The sequence below is a fragment of the Typopeltis vanoorti genome, chromosome 13 (genome assembly GCF_054136105.1).
Source record: "Typopeltis vanoorti isolate ZY-2024b chromosome 13, IOZ_Tvanoo_1.0, whole genome shotgun sequence".
Classification (NCBI taxonomy): Eukaryota; Metazoa; Arthropoda; class Arachnida; order Uropygi; family Thelyphonidae; genus Typopeltis; species Typopeltis vanoorti.
In genome coordinates this window covers 63,556,639-63,574,816 of record NC_143561.1, presented here as the reverse complement: position 1 = coordinate 63,574,816, position 18,178 = coordinate 63,556,639, and the positions used below count along the sequence as shown (strand labels likewise).

The 18,178-nt window shown below is 35.4% G+C and overlaps 1 protein-coding gene across 1 annotated transcript in view; it reads right to left on the bottom strand.

Annotated features, from left to right (window-relative positions):
• Positions 1 to 7,048: 7,048 nt before the first annotated feature.
• Positions 7,049 to 18,178, bottom strand: part of LOC150100219 (telomerase protein component 1-like) — a 1,179,105-nt gene continuing 1,167,975 nt past the window's right edge. Inside the window, exon 52 of the mRNA XM_090402391.1 lies at positions 7,049 to 7,651. Within this exon, the coding sequence (XP_090258517.1) occupies positions 7,508 to 7,651 (144 nt within the window). The 3' untranslated portion in view covers positions 7,049 to 7,507. The remainder of the gene's footprint in view (positions 7,652 to 18,178) is intronic.

Genomic DNA, 18,178 nt, shown 5'->3' with positions numbered 1-18,178 from the left:
CAGTTTTATTTTCCTTTTTATATATATGGGTACTATGAGAACTCTACTCCAATCATCTGGAATTCGTCCCTCTGTCCAGGCCTTCTGAACTATGCAGTGCAGCCACTGTACGACTTTTATACCTCCATACCTGAGCATTTCTGGTTGAATATCATCTACTGCTGCTAACTTTCCACATTTCAAGCTTTTGATGGTTTTTTCTACTTCAAGTATGGATATGTATTCCTGACTGCATGCCTGGTCAATGTTTTTTACCACTGAGCTGTCATCACTGCTTGTTTCATTTATTGCTAAATGAAACAAGTATATGTGGAGGATATACCTCCACACTTCAAGGATATATTTTTCTCCTGTTTTCATGTTACCTTTATCATCTCTAATTCCTTTTACAGCACTATTTCCTCAATTTCTGAGCTTCTTCAACAACCTCCAGAATATCTTGCCACCTTCTTGATATTTATTTTCTATGTTCTTGCCAAAGTCCTCCCATGACTTTTGTTTAGCCTTCTTACATATGTCTCTATATTCTCTAAGAGCACAAACTAACTTATTTGCCAGGAACTTTTGTTACGCTTTCTTCTTTTCCTTTACTGTCTCTTTAACTTCCTGTGTCCACCATGGAGTTCTGATTTTTCTATCCTTGCACACAACCTCACCACATGCCTTTCTGGCTGAATCAATCAGTGTTTTCTTCAGGGCTTGCTACTGAATCTCCAAGGTTTGGTTCCTGCTCTCAAACTCTTTTATTTTTTCTTGAATAATATTTGTGTATTTTAGTATGCAGTTCACACCTGAGAGCTGCTCAACTTTTATTCTCTTTAAAACTTTCTTACATGTTCTTCTTTTCAATATGAAATTCAATTTTATCCTGCTCAAGACTAAATGGTGATCACTTCCAATTTCAAATCCTCTGTACACTCTGGTGTCCTGCACCAGTGGGAAAACATCACTATCAACAATAACATAATCAATGAGACTTTACTTTTTCCTTGCCTCTTCTCTCCATGTGAATTTGTGCACATTTTTAGTTGGAATATTGTGTTAGTAACAACCTGTCCATGTCCTGAGCAGAAATCCAACAGGTATTTGCCATTATTATTAGCTTTGTTCTATTTTACAAATTTTCTCAAAATATTTTTGTATGTGGGATAGTCAATATAAGATGTAAAGGTGATGATGTGAGATCCAACAGGATGCTGCAATTTATATACACTAATGCAAGGAGGAGGAGGAGTGGTTGGTATTAGTCAGTTCAGGGATGCACTCAGGATTTAATTTTGGGGAGGGACTGAGTTGAGTAGACTATTTGAGAATACACACTATGCATCGCATATGACCTATGACTGAGCATCTGCAATGATCACCAATACATGGTATCCGTGATCTCTTCTGCCCCATATCAGGAAAACAAAGTAGCGCTCAATCTGCCAAAGCAGTACTTCATTCGCCTTGTGTTCACAGTGGCCGTGATTCCCGAGAGCTAATTTTAATTAGGAAAAGATTTTTGGAAAATTTTCTAGTGGTTTTTTTCCCTTTTTTTTGGGGGGGGGTGCCATTGCCCCCCTTCTTTGGGTGTGCCACTGAGTCAGTTCAAAATTGGCCAAAGATTACAGGTATTAGTGAGACCAGGTTGATAAAGGATGACACTGGGATAGACTAAGGGGTATATGTACTTGGAGGGGAAAATAGAGAGAACAGGATGTGTGTGTGTGTGGGGGGGGGGGGGGATGGAAATAGTTTTGATAACAGAAAAAATTCCTCACAAGAGTCAAAGTTCAGAAAGAGGGCAAATATACAGAATACAGTATTTAAAGTTATGTGGTATGAGACAGGCAAGGATGAAAGGAAGGATATGAAGATGCCATGCATCAAAAGATGAGTATATGTACTTTAAGAATTATTATGGAGGACTTAAAATGGGAACATAGTTTGGAAAGGTAAAAGAAATTTCTACAGCTACTAAGAGATAATTACCTGCAACAGCATATAATTGGATGAGAGAGAGAGAGAGAGTGCTATATCTGGTAATAGCACCAGAGAATTTCTCAATAACCAAGGCAGCTGCATTGCTATAAACCAGATAGTGATCATGCAGTCTTCATGGAAAATATATATGTAGAAGAGAGCAGGTAATTATGATGAACTTTGGAGGCAGTTTACAGCAATAAATATATTTTACACAGAAATACAAGAAAATGACACGTGTCTGTTAATATAACACAAGTGCCTCTAAAAACAAATTTACAGCAGTGACATTATCTGGGGTTTTTCATCCCACAAGCAAGCACACTGGCCCCGTGAACACACACACGGATACAGTCATGAATATTGCCCTTAGGGGATGCAGCAGAGGAGTGGCGAACCGGCTGCATTAATACGCCAGTAACTCCTCATTAGGAAGGGACTCAACCTGTCTTAGACGGATGAGAAGGATAGGATATAGGACATGGCAAGCTTACAGTAACAAAGCATAGGTCAGAAGAGCGACTAACATGGTAAGGAAGGCAAAATCAGATTATAGAAAGTTTTTTCATTACAAATTAAATTAAACTAGCTAAGAAATTATATTCTTGTTTAATCCTTTATTCAAGAGTAAATAAAGTTTGCACATGAATTATCTTCACAACTAGGCTAGGCTACTTTTATATATAGAGGCTGATGACTTCATATCAGTTGCCTTAGTATCACATGATGCAAAGGATGCATCCTTTTGGATGTGCATGAATTATGGAAAATCCACTACCCAGATAGGTTTTGACCTTTATTAAAGTACTGTTTAAAATGTGTGTGGGGGGAGCACCTATCCAAAAATGCTCAGTGAGCTACAAGATCCATCTAAATTTCACTCAGTATTCCAAAATGATCACAACTAAACTCACCAGTCCTGACTTGATTCACTTCATGTGCAAACTTTGTTTGTTTACACTTGGATAAAGGATTAAAGAAGAATATAATTTTTTTGGCAACATTAATTTAATTTGTAACCAAGTGAAAAAAAAATGCTACAACTATTTCTGATCCAGAGTATCTTCATAATAAGGTGATACACCTTTTTTTTACTACTTGTATATGAGAAATATATGACTTCTGCATTAATTCAACCTTGGTATATATCTCTTCTGAGTCTGGCTTCCACTGATGAGACCTCCTCAATATTGAAACCAGTTGTCTGAAAGGATGTGTGCTTTGCATTGTGGGTTGATGCAAATCCTTACACTTGGGTAAAGGATTAAACAATATAATTTCTTGGCAATTTTAATTTAAAATCAGATTATGAGAGAGAATTAGACAAGCAGGCCAATGGAAATCTGAGAGTTCTGAGTTAAAGATGGTGGATACAAAGAAAGAATGACTATGGAAGGAGAAGTTTAATGATGCTGATGTTACCATCAGTGAGAGAAGCAGAGAAAACAGTTGAGTTATTGAGTGATCTGTTTGCAAAGGTGTATCATCCAAGTGAAAATATTGCAATGCCAGATGTGAGAGGAACCAGTATGAGAACTGAGATAAATGAATAGAATATGCATAGGACATTGCAGAATCTTAATGCAAATACAGCCATAGAATCAGATTGGGATACTGGTCCATATATTACAAGAATGTGCATCAGAATTCACAATGCCTCTGACCAGGATGTTTAGGTCTTTACTTTGGTAAGGCCTTAAGAGAATGAAAAGAGGCAAAATGAGAAAAATGATTCTTTAAGACAGAAGTAACAAATTCTACAGTAGTCAGTACCTCGGGGAAGGGAAAGCATGATTGTGGGAATATATGACTGTATAGGTTGGAACAGATAACTTACAAGGAGATAAGTATGATTGAGTTGTTTGAATGAGGTGAAAAAAGAAGAGAGCAAACGAGTAAGATTTACAGCTTGGTTGTCAACATATGAAAATTCTGAGAAAGAGAACTGACTGAAAACAATTCGATGTGCAGAATATGTAGAAGAAATGGCATGCAGTATGTTGAGGTGATACCTTAATAAGCTGCATGGCAGAGGAACTAGCAGTGCATGGAAATAGTTAAAGAGTGTCTGAAATAAATTACATGAGAATTAAATGAATGAATAAAACTTTAAAGCAAGAGCAAGTTATGCACAAAAAGAAAATGTTTATTACATGGGCACCTCCATGGAGTCCTAAGACTCATCGTTGGAGACCAAAACTATCAACACAATATCTATCATACCTCTCTTTGAAACCATTAACAGAAAAAAAAAACACTCATATCTGACTTAGGTAACTCATTCCATTCATACACCACTCCCAAAACAACAACAACAACAAAAATTGGTCCTCATATCCTTGCAGGGATTACCTCTTGTTCTGCCTCATCTAGTCAAGTGCTGAAACATTTTCCCTATAAAAGCCTTAAATAACTTAAACATTTCTATCATATCCACCCCTCCCTTTTTTTTTTTTTTCACCTAAACTCTCAATCTATTCTCATAGAGAGCATTTCATAGACCACTCTCCATCTTGGCCACTCGCCTCCAGATGCTCTCTATCACTTCCTCATCTCCAAAAAACCTAAGTCACCAGACCTGAGAATGGTAATTCAGATGTGTTCATATCAATGCTTTATAAAGAGGAATGATAACTCACTTATCTCTGCTTGTTAGCATGTTCATTGGTAACCAAGTAATCCTGTAAGCTGCCCCAGCTACATTAGCAACATGCCCTCTAAACTTCAGCTCTCCAACTACTACTCTCAGCTGTAGTAGTAGTTATCAGCTTGTAATCTTTGTATCTCAAAATGCATAATTTTACTTTTCCACATTAAATTTACATTATGTTCTGCCCATGCTGTCAGCCTATTTAAATCATCAAGCAAGCTCTTTACATCACCTTAACTATTACCCTATCCAACTTTGCATCATCAGCAAACAACTGAATATCTCCCTTCAAATTATTTCTTATATCATTTATGTACAAATTAAACAGCAGTTGTTAAGCTTAGTCTTGAGGCACACCATTAGTCATCTGCCTTCTCCTGGATTCTGCTCCTCCATATACTAAATTCTGGTATCTGTTCATCAGCCACAATTTTATCCATATCACCAGTTTCCTATCCATCCCCATTTGCTGCAGTTTGTGTAACAGAGTTTCATGCAGTATCCTGTCAAACGCCTTTGCAAAATCCAGTATTTTCTTGTAGCCATTCCTTTCATCCAACTCTGTCACTCTATTATATCATAAAAAGTTTGTAGATTACTAAGGCATGACCAACCCTTCACAAAGACATGCTTCTCCTCAAAGAGTATCATATTCTTATCCAACCATTCCTGAACTCTCTTTTTGACCAACTTTTCTAGTACTTTTACCACTACTCCTGAGATAGTAATTGGTCTATAATTTGCTACCACAGACTTAATCCTCCTTTATGCAAAAGAATTATTTTGTCCTCCTTCCACTCTCTTCGGACTTTGCCAGAGCTGAGATTTAAACAGCCTAGTAAAAAAGCATTGGCACTTCCTCTGCACATTCTCATAAAATGCAAGCCAATATCCCATCCAATCCCACAGCTATATTTGTATTCAGATTCTACAATATACTAAGTGCCTCTAATTCTTCAACCCTATGTTCACATGCAAATCCCTGTCACTTCTGTCATAACAATATCTTCACTTGGATGATACACCCTTGCAAAATGATCACTCAGTAGCTCAACAATTTTATCTGCCTTCATTACCTCTCCACCAACTGCACTCATTAAAGTTATCCTCCATAGTAATTCTTCCTCCTACTTGCCATATGATGAAAAAATTCTTTGGGATTTCCTTTTGCCTGCTTGGCTAATTTCTTCTCATAATCTGATTTTGCCTTCCTTACCAGGCTTGTTACATTTCTTGCCTGATCTTTGTACTGTTCATGAGTTAGCTGGTCACCTTTCTTCTTATATACCCTCTACAGCATTTTCTTTGTTTGTTAAGCTGATGCTTAACAATGCTACTCATCCATTTAACTCCTACCCAATTTACCCGCATGACCTCAGGTATACGGTGTGATACTGCTCCCTCCAGGTTCTGATCCAACACTCTCCCACCCCGAGTGCCCTCTATCACATTCTGCTTCAAGTACTTATCTCTCAGTAAGTGTATAAATTTCATTTCCTTCCTGAGATGTCATCTTTCTTCCTTCTAATCTATGTCTCTGAAGTTGAAGTTCCCACAGGGTGTAGGATACTGCTGATGATAGCAGATGAATTGCAGCCGACAAGAGGAGAAGTGATTAGGATAAAATATAAAATTGGTTGCTACTATAGGCTACAGGGATGATGTGGAAGACATACATCAGTAGATTAGTACAATGAGTGTGAGTTGAGTAATTATTATGGGAGTCCCTCACTCACTCCCATAATAATTACTTGACTCTCACTCGTTGTATTAATCTACTGATGCATGTCTTCCACATCATCCCTGTAGCCTATAGCAGCAACCAATTTTATATTTTGTCCTAATGACTTCTCCTCTTGTCGGCTGCAATTCATCTGCTATCATCAGCAGTATTCTATACCCTGTCCTGTCTACTCTATCCTCTCTGAAACTACTAAATCCATACATTATATTCCCTGAAACTACATAATGTGCTGCAAGTTTTTTCTCCACTTGGTTAGATTATAATAAATTTAGTTTAATCCTTTATCCTAGTGTAAGCAAACAAAGTTTGCACCTGAAGTATCTTCAGTCCTGAAGATACTTCAGGACTGAGGCAACTCGTGGTAAAGGTGGACCAAGCTCTCATTACTATTTGTCTTAGTATCTCCCATAATGCAAATGGTAGTGGCCCTTCCCTTAATGCATAGCATTACACATGTCCACAAGGAGATGTGCTTTGTATTATGGGAGATACTGCTCCTTGCTCCTGTACTCTTTACATCCTTTTTCCCATTCTCATGATAATTCTTTATACAACACTAGTTCTGCATATTTCTGGTTTTTATTGAGATCTACACTTGTCTCCTCAGGGGAAAAAAAAAAAAAAAGGCACCACATCACTGTATCCAGTTTAAGACTAAAATATAAGGAAAAATGCCCATTTCTGTAACACTTCATAGTTTTATTCAAACAGAAAAAATATAACAAGAAACATACTGAGTTTGCATATATGATTATTACAGTAGTTTGATGGGTCTACAGTATAGAAAATACTTAGATGAGTTATGTAGCCTGCTTATGAAATAAATAGAAAAAGTGCAAAATATGCATTTGTATATACCTAAATGCGTGGATTTTGTATATACCTAAACAAAATTATTTTTTTAATTATAATGGACCAAAAAATTAAATAATTTAAAAAAAGCTTTATAAAAAATACATCATTAATTACACTGGATTTATTTTTAAGAAGTCGTACCCACAAGTTGTCATTTAAGAAATTTATATATTTCTGAATATAAATTATGTTAATAAAATAGTTGGCAATTTGTTTGTTCAGTTTCTTTAGATTTATCAACAGTTAAAATATAAGACAAACTATAGTAAAATAAGATTTATAATTTTTCCAATTTAGGTTTTCAAAGATTTCTTCCACATCAGAAGATGGACTTCACCAAGTTCAGTACCCACAAATATAGCAGTTTCCAGTTGTTCTCTATCAATTTTCTGAACTGCCATAGTTGATACAGGAATGATGAAATGAAATAATCCCACCTGATAAAATAAAATAATATATACTTTTGTGGTAATATTTTGTTTGCAAAATATGTATTAGAACAAACTATTCATTTAACTGTACACTATTTCCACAAAGAAATTATTTTATGCTATTTCTGGAATAAAGAAAACCTAAGACTACAGTAATCATTTCTTTATTTTTTTGGTTGTTGCAATAATGTCTAATATTGTAATACCGAAATAAAGATGAATCTACTTGACAGGCTTAGCATGTTGGATATAATTTATAACTTATTTTAATGGTATTACAACACCAAACAAAACTAAATTATAAAAGGATATTAATTAAGTAGCTTATATTTTCACACTAGCATCCTCAGGGCTAAACAACATGCTAAAGTTTACATGCAATAATGAGAAAGTGAAACAATTCAAATTGTAGCAGACAATAGATCTGAATCCCTAATTTGGTGCCTTCTAATTTCATAAAAAATTAGAGTTGTGTAAGAGTTGCTCTTAAGATGACAGTCTCCCAAATTTTTGGTAGATTAATGCAGCTATACTTGTTAAGGTTAGGAGAATGTTTCATAGCCATTGCTGACTCTAAAAAATAGTCTTTCTGACCTTAACTTCTGTATATCACACTGATTTTTTCCATCTAATCCTGTGTGAAGGGGTGTTCAGAAGCATGGTTTACCAGGATTGGCAGACCATGATTATGTAAGAAGACTCAGGGCCTGGTCATGTCTGCTGGTATTTTGCTGGAGCAAAATATTTGCATTCATTTGTTAAAAACATGGGATGTCAGCTTAATGTAACTAAACCAGTGTTCAGATCTGGTCACTGTGGAGTGGGGGTACAAAGACAGATAACAAATGATATTAAGACTACAATGTCAGTTATGAGGTTAGACTGAAGGCATGTAGACTGCAGAGTTTGGTAGATAGAAGACAAAGAGGGACAATGAAGGGTTATTATTGGATTAACACTGGGGAGATTTTTCCTAGTGTAGAATAAGAGGAAGGACCAAGGGATGATCCCTGGAAATTGTAAAACTAAGTTTTTTGCATAGAGAGTAGTAGAAGCATGAAATGCATTGCCTGAAAGGGTGGTGAAAATGCAAACAGTGGATGAGTTTATTAAGTAGTGGTATAATAGACTTTGTGTTGACCTCTCACGACAAGTCTTGTGGTTCCATAGAAGTCGAGAAAATAAAAAAACAGCAAGTGCACTGTGAACAACATTCAAAATTGCTATGAAAAAAGTGAAAACTGAAGTCTTAAATCATCTGGGATTATAGATAGGATATAAGTTCTCAGAATCATCTTAGAAGTTTCCCAAATTTTGGATAAATTAATGCTGTCATGTTTGTTGAAATTAGGAGAATGCTTCATTGCTGCTGTTCACCCAAAAATAGTTTTATGGTAAATCAGATCCAATCATGATGTGGATTCCCTTTCACACAGGATCAGAGAGAAGACAATTACTGTGCAGAAGACATCACACATCAGAGGGACTCTTTCTGAAGTCATCAGTAATGCTTCATTACTCTTATCTCAAGTATGGGTACATTAATTAATCCTAAACTTTATATATCTTTAAACAGATGATACTAACATTAAAAACAATTACACCAAAAACTTACAAAATGCTTTAAATGATATAATAACAATGAAAGAATTAAAGGACACTTAAGTAAAATAAAAAATGGTAAATCTGCAAGAGAAGATGGGATAAACTCTGAACTGTATAAATTTGCTGGAAAAAAATTTCATAAGAGATTAAAATTTTTAAATAAAATATATACAAATGGGCAAATACCAATAGAATGAAATACAAGTATACTAATACTTATATTTAAAGAGGGGGATAAAACAAAACCTGCTAAATACAGAGGTATTAGTTTACTAACTACATGCTAAAAAATATAATAGAATACTTAATGAACAATTGAAAATATACAGTGAAAAAAATATTATTAGAATGTCAAAATGGATTTAGAAAAGGATACTCTACAATGGATGCTGCTTTTTGTTTTAAACTACTTATAGTGAAAAGATTATGAAAAAGCATTTGAAAAAAAGTAAAAAGATTTATACTGTTTGATATATTACAAAGAATAAATATATCTATTTTACTACATGCAATATTGAATACTGAATATATACAAAAGATAATGAAGTAAAAATAAATAAATGAAAAAATGTCTGCAAAATAATCTATAAACCAAGGAGTAAGCTGCAGATGCCCTTTGTTTTGAACACTTTTTATTAATTAATATTTATATTAATACAGTGGAACACCTTAAATAATCCAAGTATAGAAAATTCCCCTGAAATAATAAAATGTGTCATTATTTGCAGATGATCAGGTAATAATATAAGATAAGAAAGTCAATTTACAAAGAGTAATATATAATTTAAACATTTTGAAATGAAAATATCCATAGATAAAACTAAAACAATAGCATTTTGTGGACAAACTCCAGTTAGAAGTAAAATAGTTATTAATAATAAACTAACAGAGCAGATAAATTATCTATTTCTCCTTCAGGATAACTTAAATTATCCTGAAGGAGAAAATGACAAAATTAAAAACTTCAAAAGTTTTACAGATTATAGGCCTGATAAATAGAACACTCAATCCAAATATTGTACTAAAAGAAACATGCTTGAAAATATACAATATTTCACCATTGCATACATTATTATATGGCAGTGAAATTTGGACAATAAACAAGCAAAATAAAGAATAAAAACAAGTGTAACTGCAAAATACACATTACAAAAAAAAAAAGGAACAAATATTTTAAAAGAACTAAAAATAAACAATTACAAACAAACTTGGATAGAACATGTAAACTGAGTGGCCAATACCTGATATTATTATCAAAAGAGCCTTCCAGGGCATCAGGAACTCATCGAGGAAGGCCATACTATTCAAACCAGCTACCATACTTGTTTAAATTCATTTATGCTACTTGGACACACAATATCAAAATATCCAATGGATATTAGATATGGCAATCCATTCCAATAACACATACTACTCTATGAGAGAAAAATCTAGCACTCATCCCCTTCTTGACAGCATTCATTCTCAACTTCCATGGATGCCCTTGCATCCTTTCCCTGCCCTCCATAAAATGAAAAATTCCATCTACTAAAAATTCTGTATAACTCTTTCAGAATTTTGCAAGTGTCTGCAGTATACAAATTCTCAATCTGTCTTCATAATCAGTATTATAGATATCATTTTTAACACTCCTCTTTGCATTCTCTCAACTGCATCAGATTCACCATGGAAATCAGAAGATGGAGACCAGACTTGCACACAACAGTCCATCCTTTCCCTGCCCTCCATAAAATGAAAAATTCTATCTACTAAAAATTCTGTATAACTCTTTCAGAATTTTGCAAGTGTCTGCAGTCTACAAATTCTCAATCTGTCTTCATAATCAGTATTATAGATATCATTTTTAACACTCCTCTTTGCATTCTCTCAACTGCATCAGATTCACCATGGAAATCAGAAGATGGAGACCAGACTTGCACACAACAGTCCATCCTTTCCCTGCCCTCCATAAAATGAAAAATTCTATCTACTAAAAATTCTGTATAACTCTTTCAGAATTTTGCAAGTGTCTGCAGTCTACAAATTCTCAATCTGTCTTCATAATCAGTATTATAGATATCATTTTTAACACTCCTCTTTGCATTCTCTCACCTGCATCAGATTCACCATGGAAATCAGGAGACGGAGACCAGACCTGCACACAACAGTCCAAGTGAGGTCTTATCAAGGCATTGTAAAGAGGCAAAATGACTTCCTTATCGTTTGTCAAGGTTCATTTCAGCATTGCCATTATTCTCTGAGTTGTGTTTACAATTTTTGCTATATGACCCTTGAATTTCAACTTCCTGTCTACTAAAACTCCAAAATCCCAAAACCGATTAGTCTCTTTTAGCATAATCCCACCAATATAATATGACATTCGATATCTAATCACGCCAAAGTGCACAACCTTACATTTATTAACATTAACATGATAGCCATTTTCACATAACCACAATTCCAGCCTATTCAAATCATTCTGCAAGTACTGCATATCCTGATTACTCTATCTTTAGGGTGCATCATCAGCAAACAGCTGTGTCGCATGTTAAATCTTTCCCCAATGTCAATAATGTACAGCCTGAATAACAATGAACCAAGGACTGATCCTTGAGGCACACCACTGGTTATCTTGAATCTTGCAGATTCATACTCCCCATATATGACTTTTTGATCAGTCGGCCATCCTCTTATCCATGCCAACAGTTTAGAATCCAATCTCATATTGTCCAATTTATGCAACAATCATCCATTAGTATTCTGTCAAAATCCAAAAGTATCATGGTAGACCCATTCCTTGTCTAATTCCATCGTAAAATTATTATAGAATGTGAGCAAGTTGCTAAAACATGACCTTCCCTTAGTAAACTCATGTGGTTCATTGCATAGTAGAGATTCTCTGTCAATCCATTTCTGAATGTGAGCCCTAACCAACTTTTCCAAAATCTTCACTACCACTCCTGAGATATCCTAAACAATTACGAAAATATAAACCAACTGGAAAAGACCTCAAAAAAGGAATATTAGATGGATAATGAGACTGAAACACCAAAATGGTCTATATTGTCCGTAATTAGTGTTATGCAGATGATGATGATAAATTCTAATACGCGAATGTAATAACTTTAGTTTCTGTGCTTGAAGGAAGTTGATTGAATCCAGAAAAATATCAGCAACCTGAGTAAATTCATGATTGACTTGTCTTGATGTCAGATGAACTAAATATTCCAAAACTGTTTTATTAGATGTAAAAATAGCAGACACAGAATAAGCAGATTAAGAAATATAATTATGTATACACAGTATTTAGGGAGGGGCATTGGAGGACCAAAACCACAGCCAAGTTGTTGGAAGATATGTACTGAATTACTTGGGCTTATTGGATTTTTGAAATTTGTTCATGCAGCAAAACATTAACTAAAAAATGCTGGCTTTAGAATCTGCATTCAAGATCTTCAGGTCTATGCACAACCATCTAGTGTTGTCCCTAAAAGGATTGGTTGAGAGATGAACTCTTATTCTCACATCCTCCACTCTGTACATATCTCTTCCATATTGATCTTTTAAAATTCCCTATTCCCCTCGCCAACTAAAATGTTTCTATCATATTTCTACAATGTTTCTTTCTATCAATACAGCAGACAACTTCAGTCACTTTTCAAAAAAAAAAAATGTAAATAATTTCATTAAACTTGACAAAACTTTTGGTATACTAGGCATGAGTAACTAACCATAATTTAATTGGCATCTAGCTCTGCATCTGTCCTCTTTAACAATGTTAACCCCACACGTGAGGTCTTGAGACCTATAACTTCTGAGAATTTCATTGTTTAACAAGAAGCAAGAATGGGATTCTGTTCCATGGGATTGAATTAAAAAGAAAAAAATTCAGATATTTTGTAGTAAGATATAAAGCTTTATTTTTCTTTGTATATACTGGTCCCAAGGATAGTGGTATGAAACAAGAGCAGAGGATGAAAAGTTGGTGAGTCTGGAGCTCGATGTATGGATGGTGATCAGTAGCTACCTATAATAAATTTAGTTTAATCCTTTATCCAAGTGTGTGCAAACAAAGTTTATGCCTGAAAGTATCTTCAGGACAGAGGTAAGGTGGCACAACATCAGGGCGACTCCTTGCAAAGGTGGAGTAAGATACCATCACTCCTATCTCAGTATCTCCCATAATGCAAAACACATCTCCTTGCAGATATGTATAATGTTATGCATTAAGGGAAGGGCCACTACCCAGACTAGTTTCGACCTTTATTGAGGTCTCTTCAGTGGGAGCCAGGCCCAAGTGGAGATACCAAGGCAGAAGCATTAGCAAGGTCATCTCCTCCTATAGGAGTTGCCAAACGGTGTGTCACCTTTTTATTAAACTACTCTGGATTTAGAGAAAGATGTTGAAAGTTTATTGTTCACTTGGTCAGCCTATAATAAATTTAGTTAAATTTATTATATTTCATTAAATTTCAATTTCACTTGGTCAGACTATAATAAATAAACTTTCAACATCTTTCTCTAAATCCAGAGTAATTTAATAAAAAGGTGGCACACTGTTTGGCAGCTCCTATAGGAGGAGATGACCTTGCTAATGCTTCTGCTTTGGTATCTCCACTTGGGCCTGGCTCCCACTGAAGAGACCTCAATAAAGGTCGAAACTAGTCTGGGTAGTGGCCCTTCCTTTAATGCATAACATTATACATATCTGCAAGGAGATGTGTTTTGCATTATGGGAGATACTGAGATAGGAGTGATGGTAGCTTACTCCACCTTTGCAAGGAGTCGCCCGGTGTTGTACCACCTTACCCCAGTCCTGAAGATACTTTCGGGCGCAAACTTTGTTTGCACACACTTGGATAAAGGATTAAACTAAATTTATTACAGTCTGACCAAGTGAAAAATAAACTTTCAACTTCAAGTAGCTACCTATGTTCATACATGATTAGAGGGAAGAGGAGGAATAGTGGCAATCAATGGGAAAGCATAACTGACATGAATAATTTAAGAATAGTCAATTTTAACTCAGCAACCCACAAAGAATGAGCATGAATTTCAAGTAATAGTGGTATGAGCAATATACTAATATGCATTTGCTGCAGGCATCTCTTATGCTTTCATTAATTAAAGACTTGAGGATTTATGCAGGTGCTTGTTTATGGAAAGCAACAAAGGGAGGCAAGTAATCTGAACATATGTACTACTTCTGAAGTAATGACACAGCTTTGTGGGAAGAGGAATGAAGCTACAAATGAAACCCCAAACACTCACGTCTTCAATCAATAAATTTTTCATTTCAACTTTTAAAACTTTTTGTTTACAATAATTTCATATTTAATAAACATGCAACTGGTTTAATGTACTTTGCAGTCACCTCTAAATAGAGCAAACACTATTAATAACATACTAATGAAAATTCTTGATCAATGCTTATAGAAATCATGTTTTTTCTAAAGTAAGTTCACTTTAGCAAACAATGTACTACAGAAAGCATTCCTCACAGTTCTCTATAAATAGAATCAACAAATCAACTATAACACAACACATACAATACAACATAGGTTATTGTATACATGTTTGATGTGTTTTTCTTCTGTTTTTTATATTTTAATCACCATTTTTTATAATATAGAAAACTGTTCCATAAATGGTTTATTAGCATTATTTCTCCTTCTTTCCTTTCAATATATTTTCTCCACTGCATAATAAGTTTTTCAATCATATAAAACTCTAGATTTCATAAACATTTTTCTCCCATGTTTTGAACCTGTTCCTTTTCAAACTAGATATCCTTGAGATGTGGCTTCAATTTAGAAAATAACCAGAGTGTAATTAAACCAAGTCTGGGCTGAAGAGAGGATGCTCTACACTTCAAAAGTTATCTCTGATATTCACCGAAGTGAATGCACTCGTGTGCAACCTAATGTTGTCATGTTGCTAAAGCAATAACTGTTCCTTCTTTGACATGAAATTATTATAATTGTTGTTTCAACTTTTTCAAGGTCTTCACATTATGGTGAAATGGAGAACAATAAATTCACGAAGCATTGTCCTGGTGAATGATACCTTTGCTGTTCCAAAAGACAAGTGAACATGCACTTTCTAGTGGATGGTTGAGTTTTGAATTTTTTGGCCTTGGAGAGTGTTAGTGTTAAGGGTCAAAGTTGTATAACTGGGAAGAGACTTCCATGTAGCCTTTCAGGAAATGTGGAGAACCAAACAGGCCTAGTGTCCAATCCTCACCTTCTTGTGGTGCACCTTGTTAGGGATCTACCTGGATAATGAATGAACAAAGATGAGCTGACAATCTGAGATTTAGCTGACCAAATTGTATTCTTATTGGCATAAACCATAATGTAAAATGATGGTACAATTGGTTAACAAAGTTCCCCATTGTTTTTATCAGGAAACCAGGGTGAACAGTGAAAAAGTCAGCTACTGGAACAAATCCCAACTCAACATCAACTGAGCAGGCAAGATTGGTACTATCAATGTAAGAAGCATCAATGGAAAAGAAATGGAACTAGCAGAAGAATTGGATAAGTACCAGATCGACATAGTGGGTGTGACCGAAACAAAGAAGACAAAAACTGGTTGGATCTTTCTTTCTTTGAAAGTTCCTGGAAAGTAAGTCAGCTTGCGCTCTTAGAGAATACAGAGAAAAATGTAAGAAAGCAAAGCACTGTGTAAAACTAGCTAAATAAAAGTCATGGGAAGAGTTTGGTAAGAACATAGAAAATAAATATCAGGAAGGTGGTAAAATATTCTGGAAGCTATTGAAAAAACTCAGAAATGGAGGAAAGAGAAGACTGAAGATAACAATATTCTAGATGTCTGCAGTAATTACTTTGAAAGACTGCTAAATGAAACAAGCAGTGTCAGAACGATGGTACAAAACTCCCAACAGGAATGCAGTCAGAAACACATATCCATACTTAAAAGAAACAGTCATCAAAAATCTGAAATGTATAAAGTCTGCTGGAGTAGATGAAATTTGGCCTGAAATGCTAAATATGGAGGTATAAATGTCTTACAGTGTCTGCATAGAATAATTCAGAAGGCCTAGTCAGAGAGTCAAATTCTGGATGATTTGAAATCAACTTTTTGGATTGAATTTTCCTTTTTAAGCTTTAAAAGGGGAAATAGAGCTGAATGTGACAATTAAGTCAACTTGTGCTCTTAGAGAATACAGAGAAAAATGTAAGAAAGCAAGAACTGTGTAAAACTAGCTACACAAAACTCATGGTAAGACATTGGTAAGAACCTGAAAATAAATATCAGTAAGGTGGCAAAATATTCTAGAGGCTATTGAAAAAGCTTAGAAAGAGAGGAAAGAGTACTGTAAAAGGAATTAGAGATGATAAAGGTGACATGAAAATTGAAGAAAAAGATATTTTAGGTATCTGAAGTAATTACTTTGAAAGTCTGCTAAATGAAACAAGCAGTGTCAGCCTGATGGTAGAAAACTCCCAACAGGAATGCAGTCAAGAATACATTATGATTATTATTATTATCCTCAGACCCCATGAAATCAAAGACTCATCTAGGAGGTCCCTTTGGCATACACACAGCTCACCATATTTCACCTTAAAAACAATCAAATTCTCTGCAGACACTACACTCTCAGGCAAGGCATTCCAATCATTCACAATTAGGCATGCAAAAATTCCAGGGATGACCTCTTGTTCTCCCCTGATCTCCAACCATTTTATGAAAAACCTCTTCAACATTGATGCCAGCCTGGTTGGCTGAGTGGTTAGCGTATCTGCTCTCCAGCCAAAAGGCTGTGGTTCAAATCCTGCCATGGGCATGGATGTTTGTGATTCTCTGTTAAAATACTGGTGGTGGGCAGTAGATGGCGTTGGTGTAGATGATAATGGTGGTTGTGGTTCACTGTAGTTGGTGGAATGAGTGGTAGAGATGGAGAGTTGTAGAGTGAGTGCCCTCCCTCGATGAGTCTTTAGACTCCTTGGAGGTGTCACGTAATAATAATAATAATAATATAATAAAAAACCTGCTTCTCACTCCCTTGTTTACACCCTCCTTATACAGCTTCCAGAGATTATCTCCAACCATATTATGAAAAACCGCTTCAACATTGATCCTATAACAACCCCTTACTAACTCGTACATCTCTATCATAGCACCCCCCCCTCTTCCTCCTATCCACTAGACTCTGTAAATTGCATTTTCTCAACCTTTCCTCATATATAACATTCCAGAGATCAGAAACTACCTCAGTCAGTCACCTCTGGACCCGTTCCAATATCTCTTCATCATTTTGAAAACCAGGTGACCAAATCTGTGCACAGTAGTCCATGGACTAATCACAGCCTTATAAAATGTAATGAGAATCTCCTTATTTCTATAAGTTAGTGTCCTCTGCATCATTCCCAGAATTCATTGTGTTGTCCTCACAATTTTGGCAATGTGGCCTCTAAATTTTAGAACCTTATCCATCATCACCCCAAGATCTCTTATTTCTTATATCCCGTTATTCCAATACATATCCATACTTGAAGTAGAAAAATTCATCAAAAACCTAAAATGTGGAAAGGCAGCTGGAGTAGATGAAATTCGGCAAGCAATGCTCAAATATGGAGCTATAAAAGTTTTATAGTGGCTGCACTGCATAATGCAGAAGGCCTGGTCAGAGAGTCGAATTCCAGGGAGCAGAGCTCTGATAGTACCCATCTATAAAAAGGAAAATAAAACTGAAGAGAATTACACAGGTATTTCCCCTATTGAGAGATAAGGTAAGATTTATGCAAGTATACTTGAGAAGCGGCTAAGAAAAATTGTAGAAGGGAAGCATGGTGAAAAACAAGCTGGATTCAGGCCAAATAGAGGTTGTCAGGATCAGATTTTCACTTTAACCCCCCAACTGGCCATGATGCCTATAGGTTCAGCTAAATCTGGATACGATTCTGTAACACTTATTGAATAACA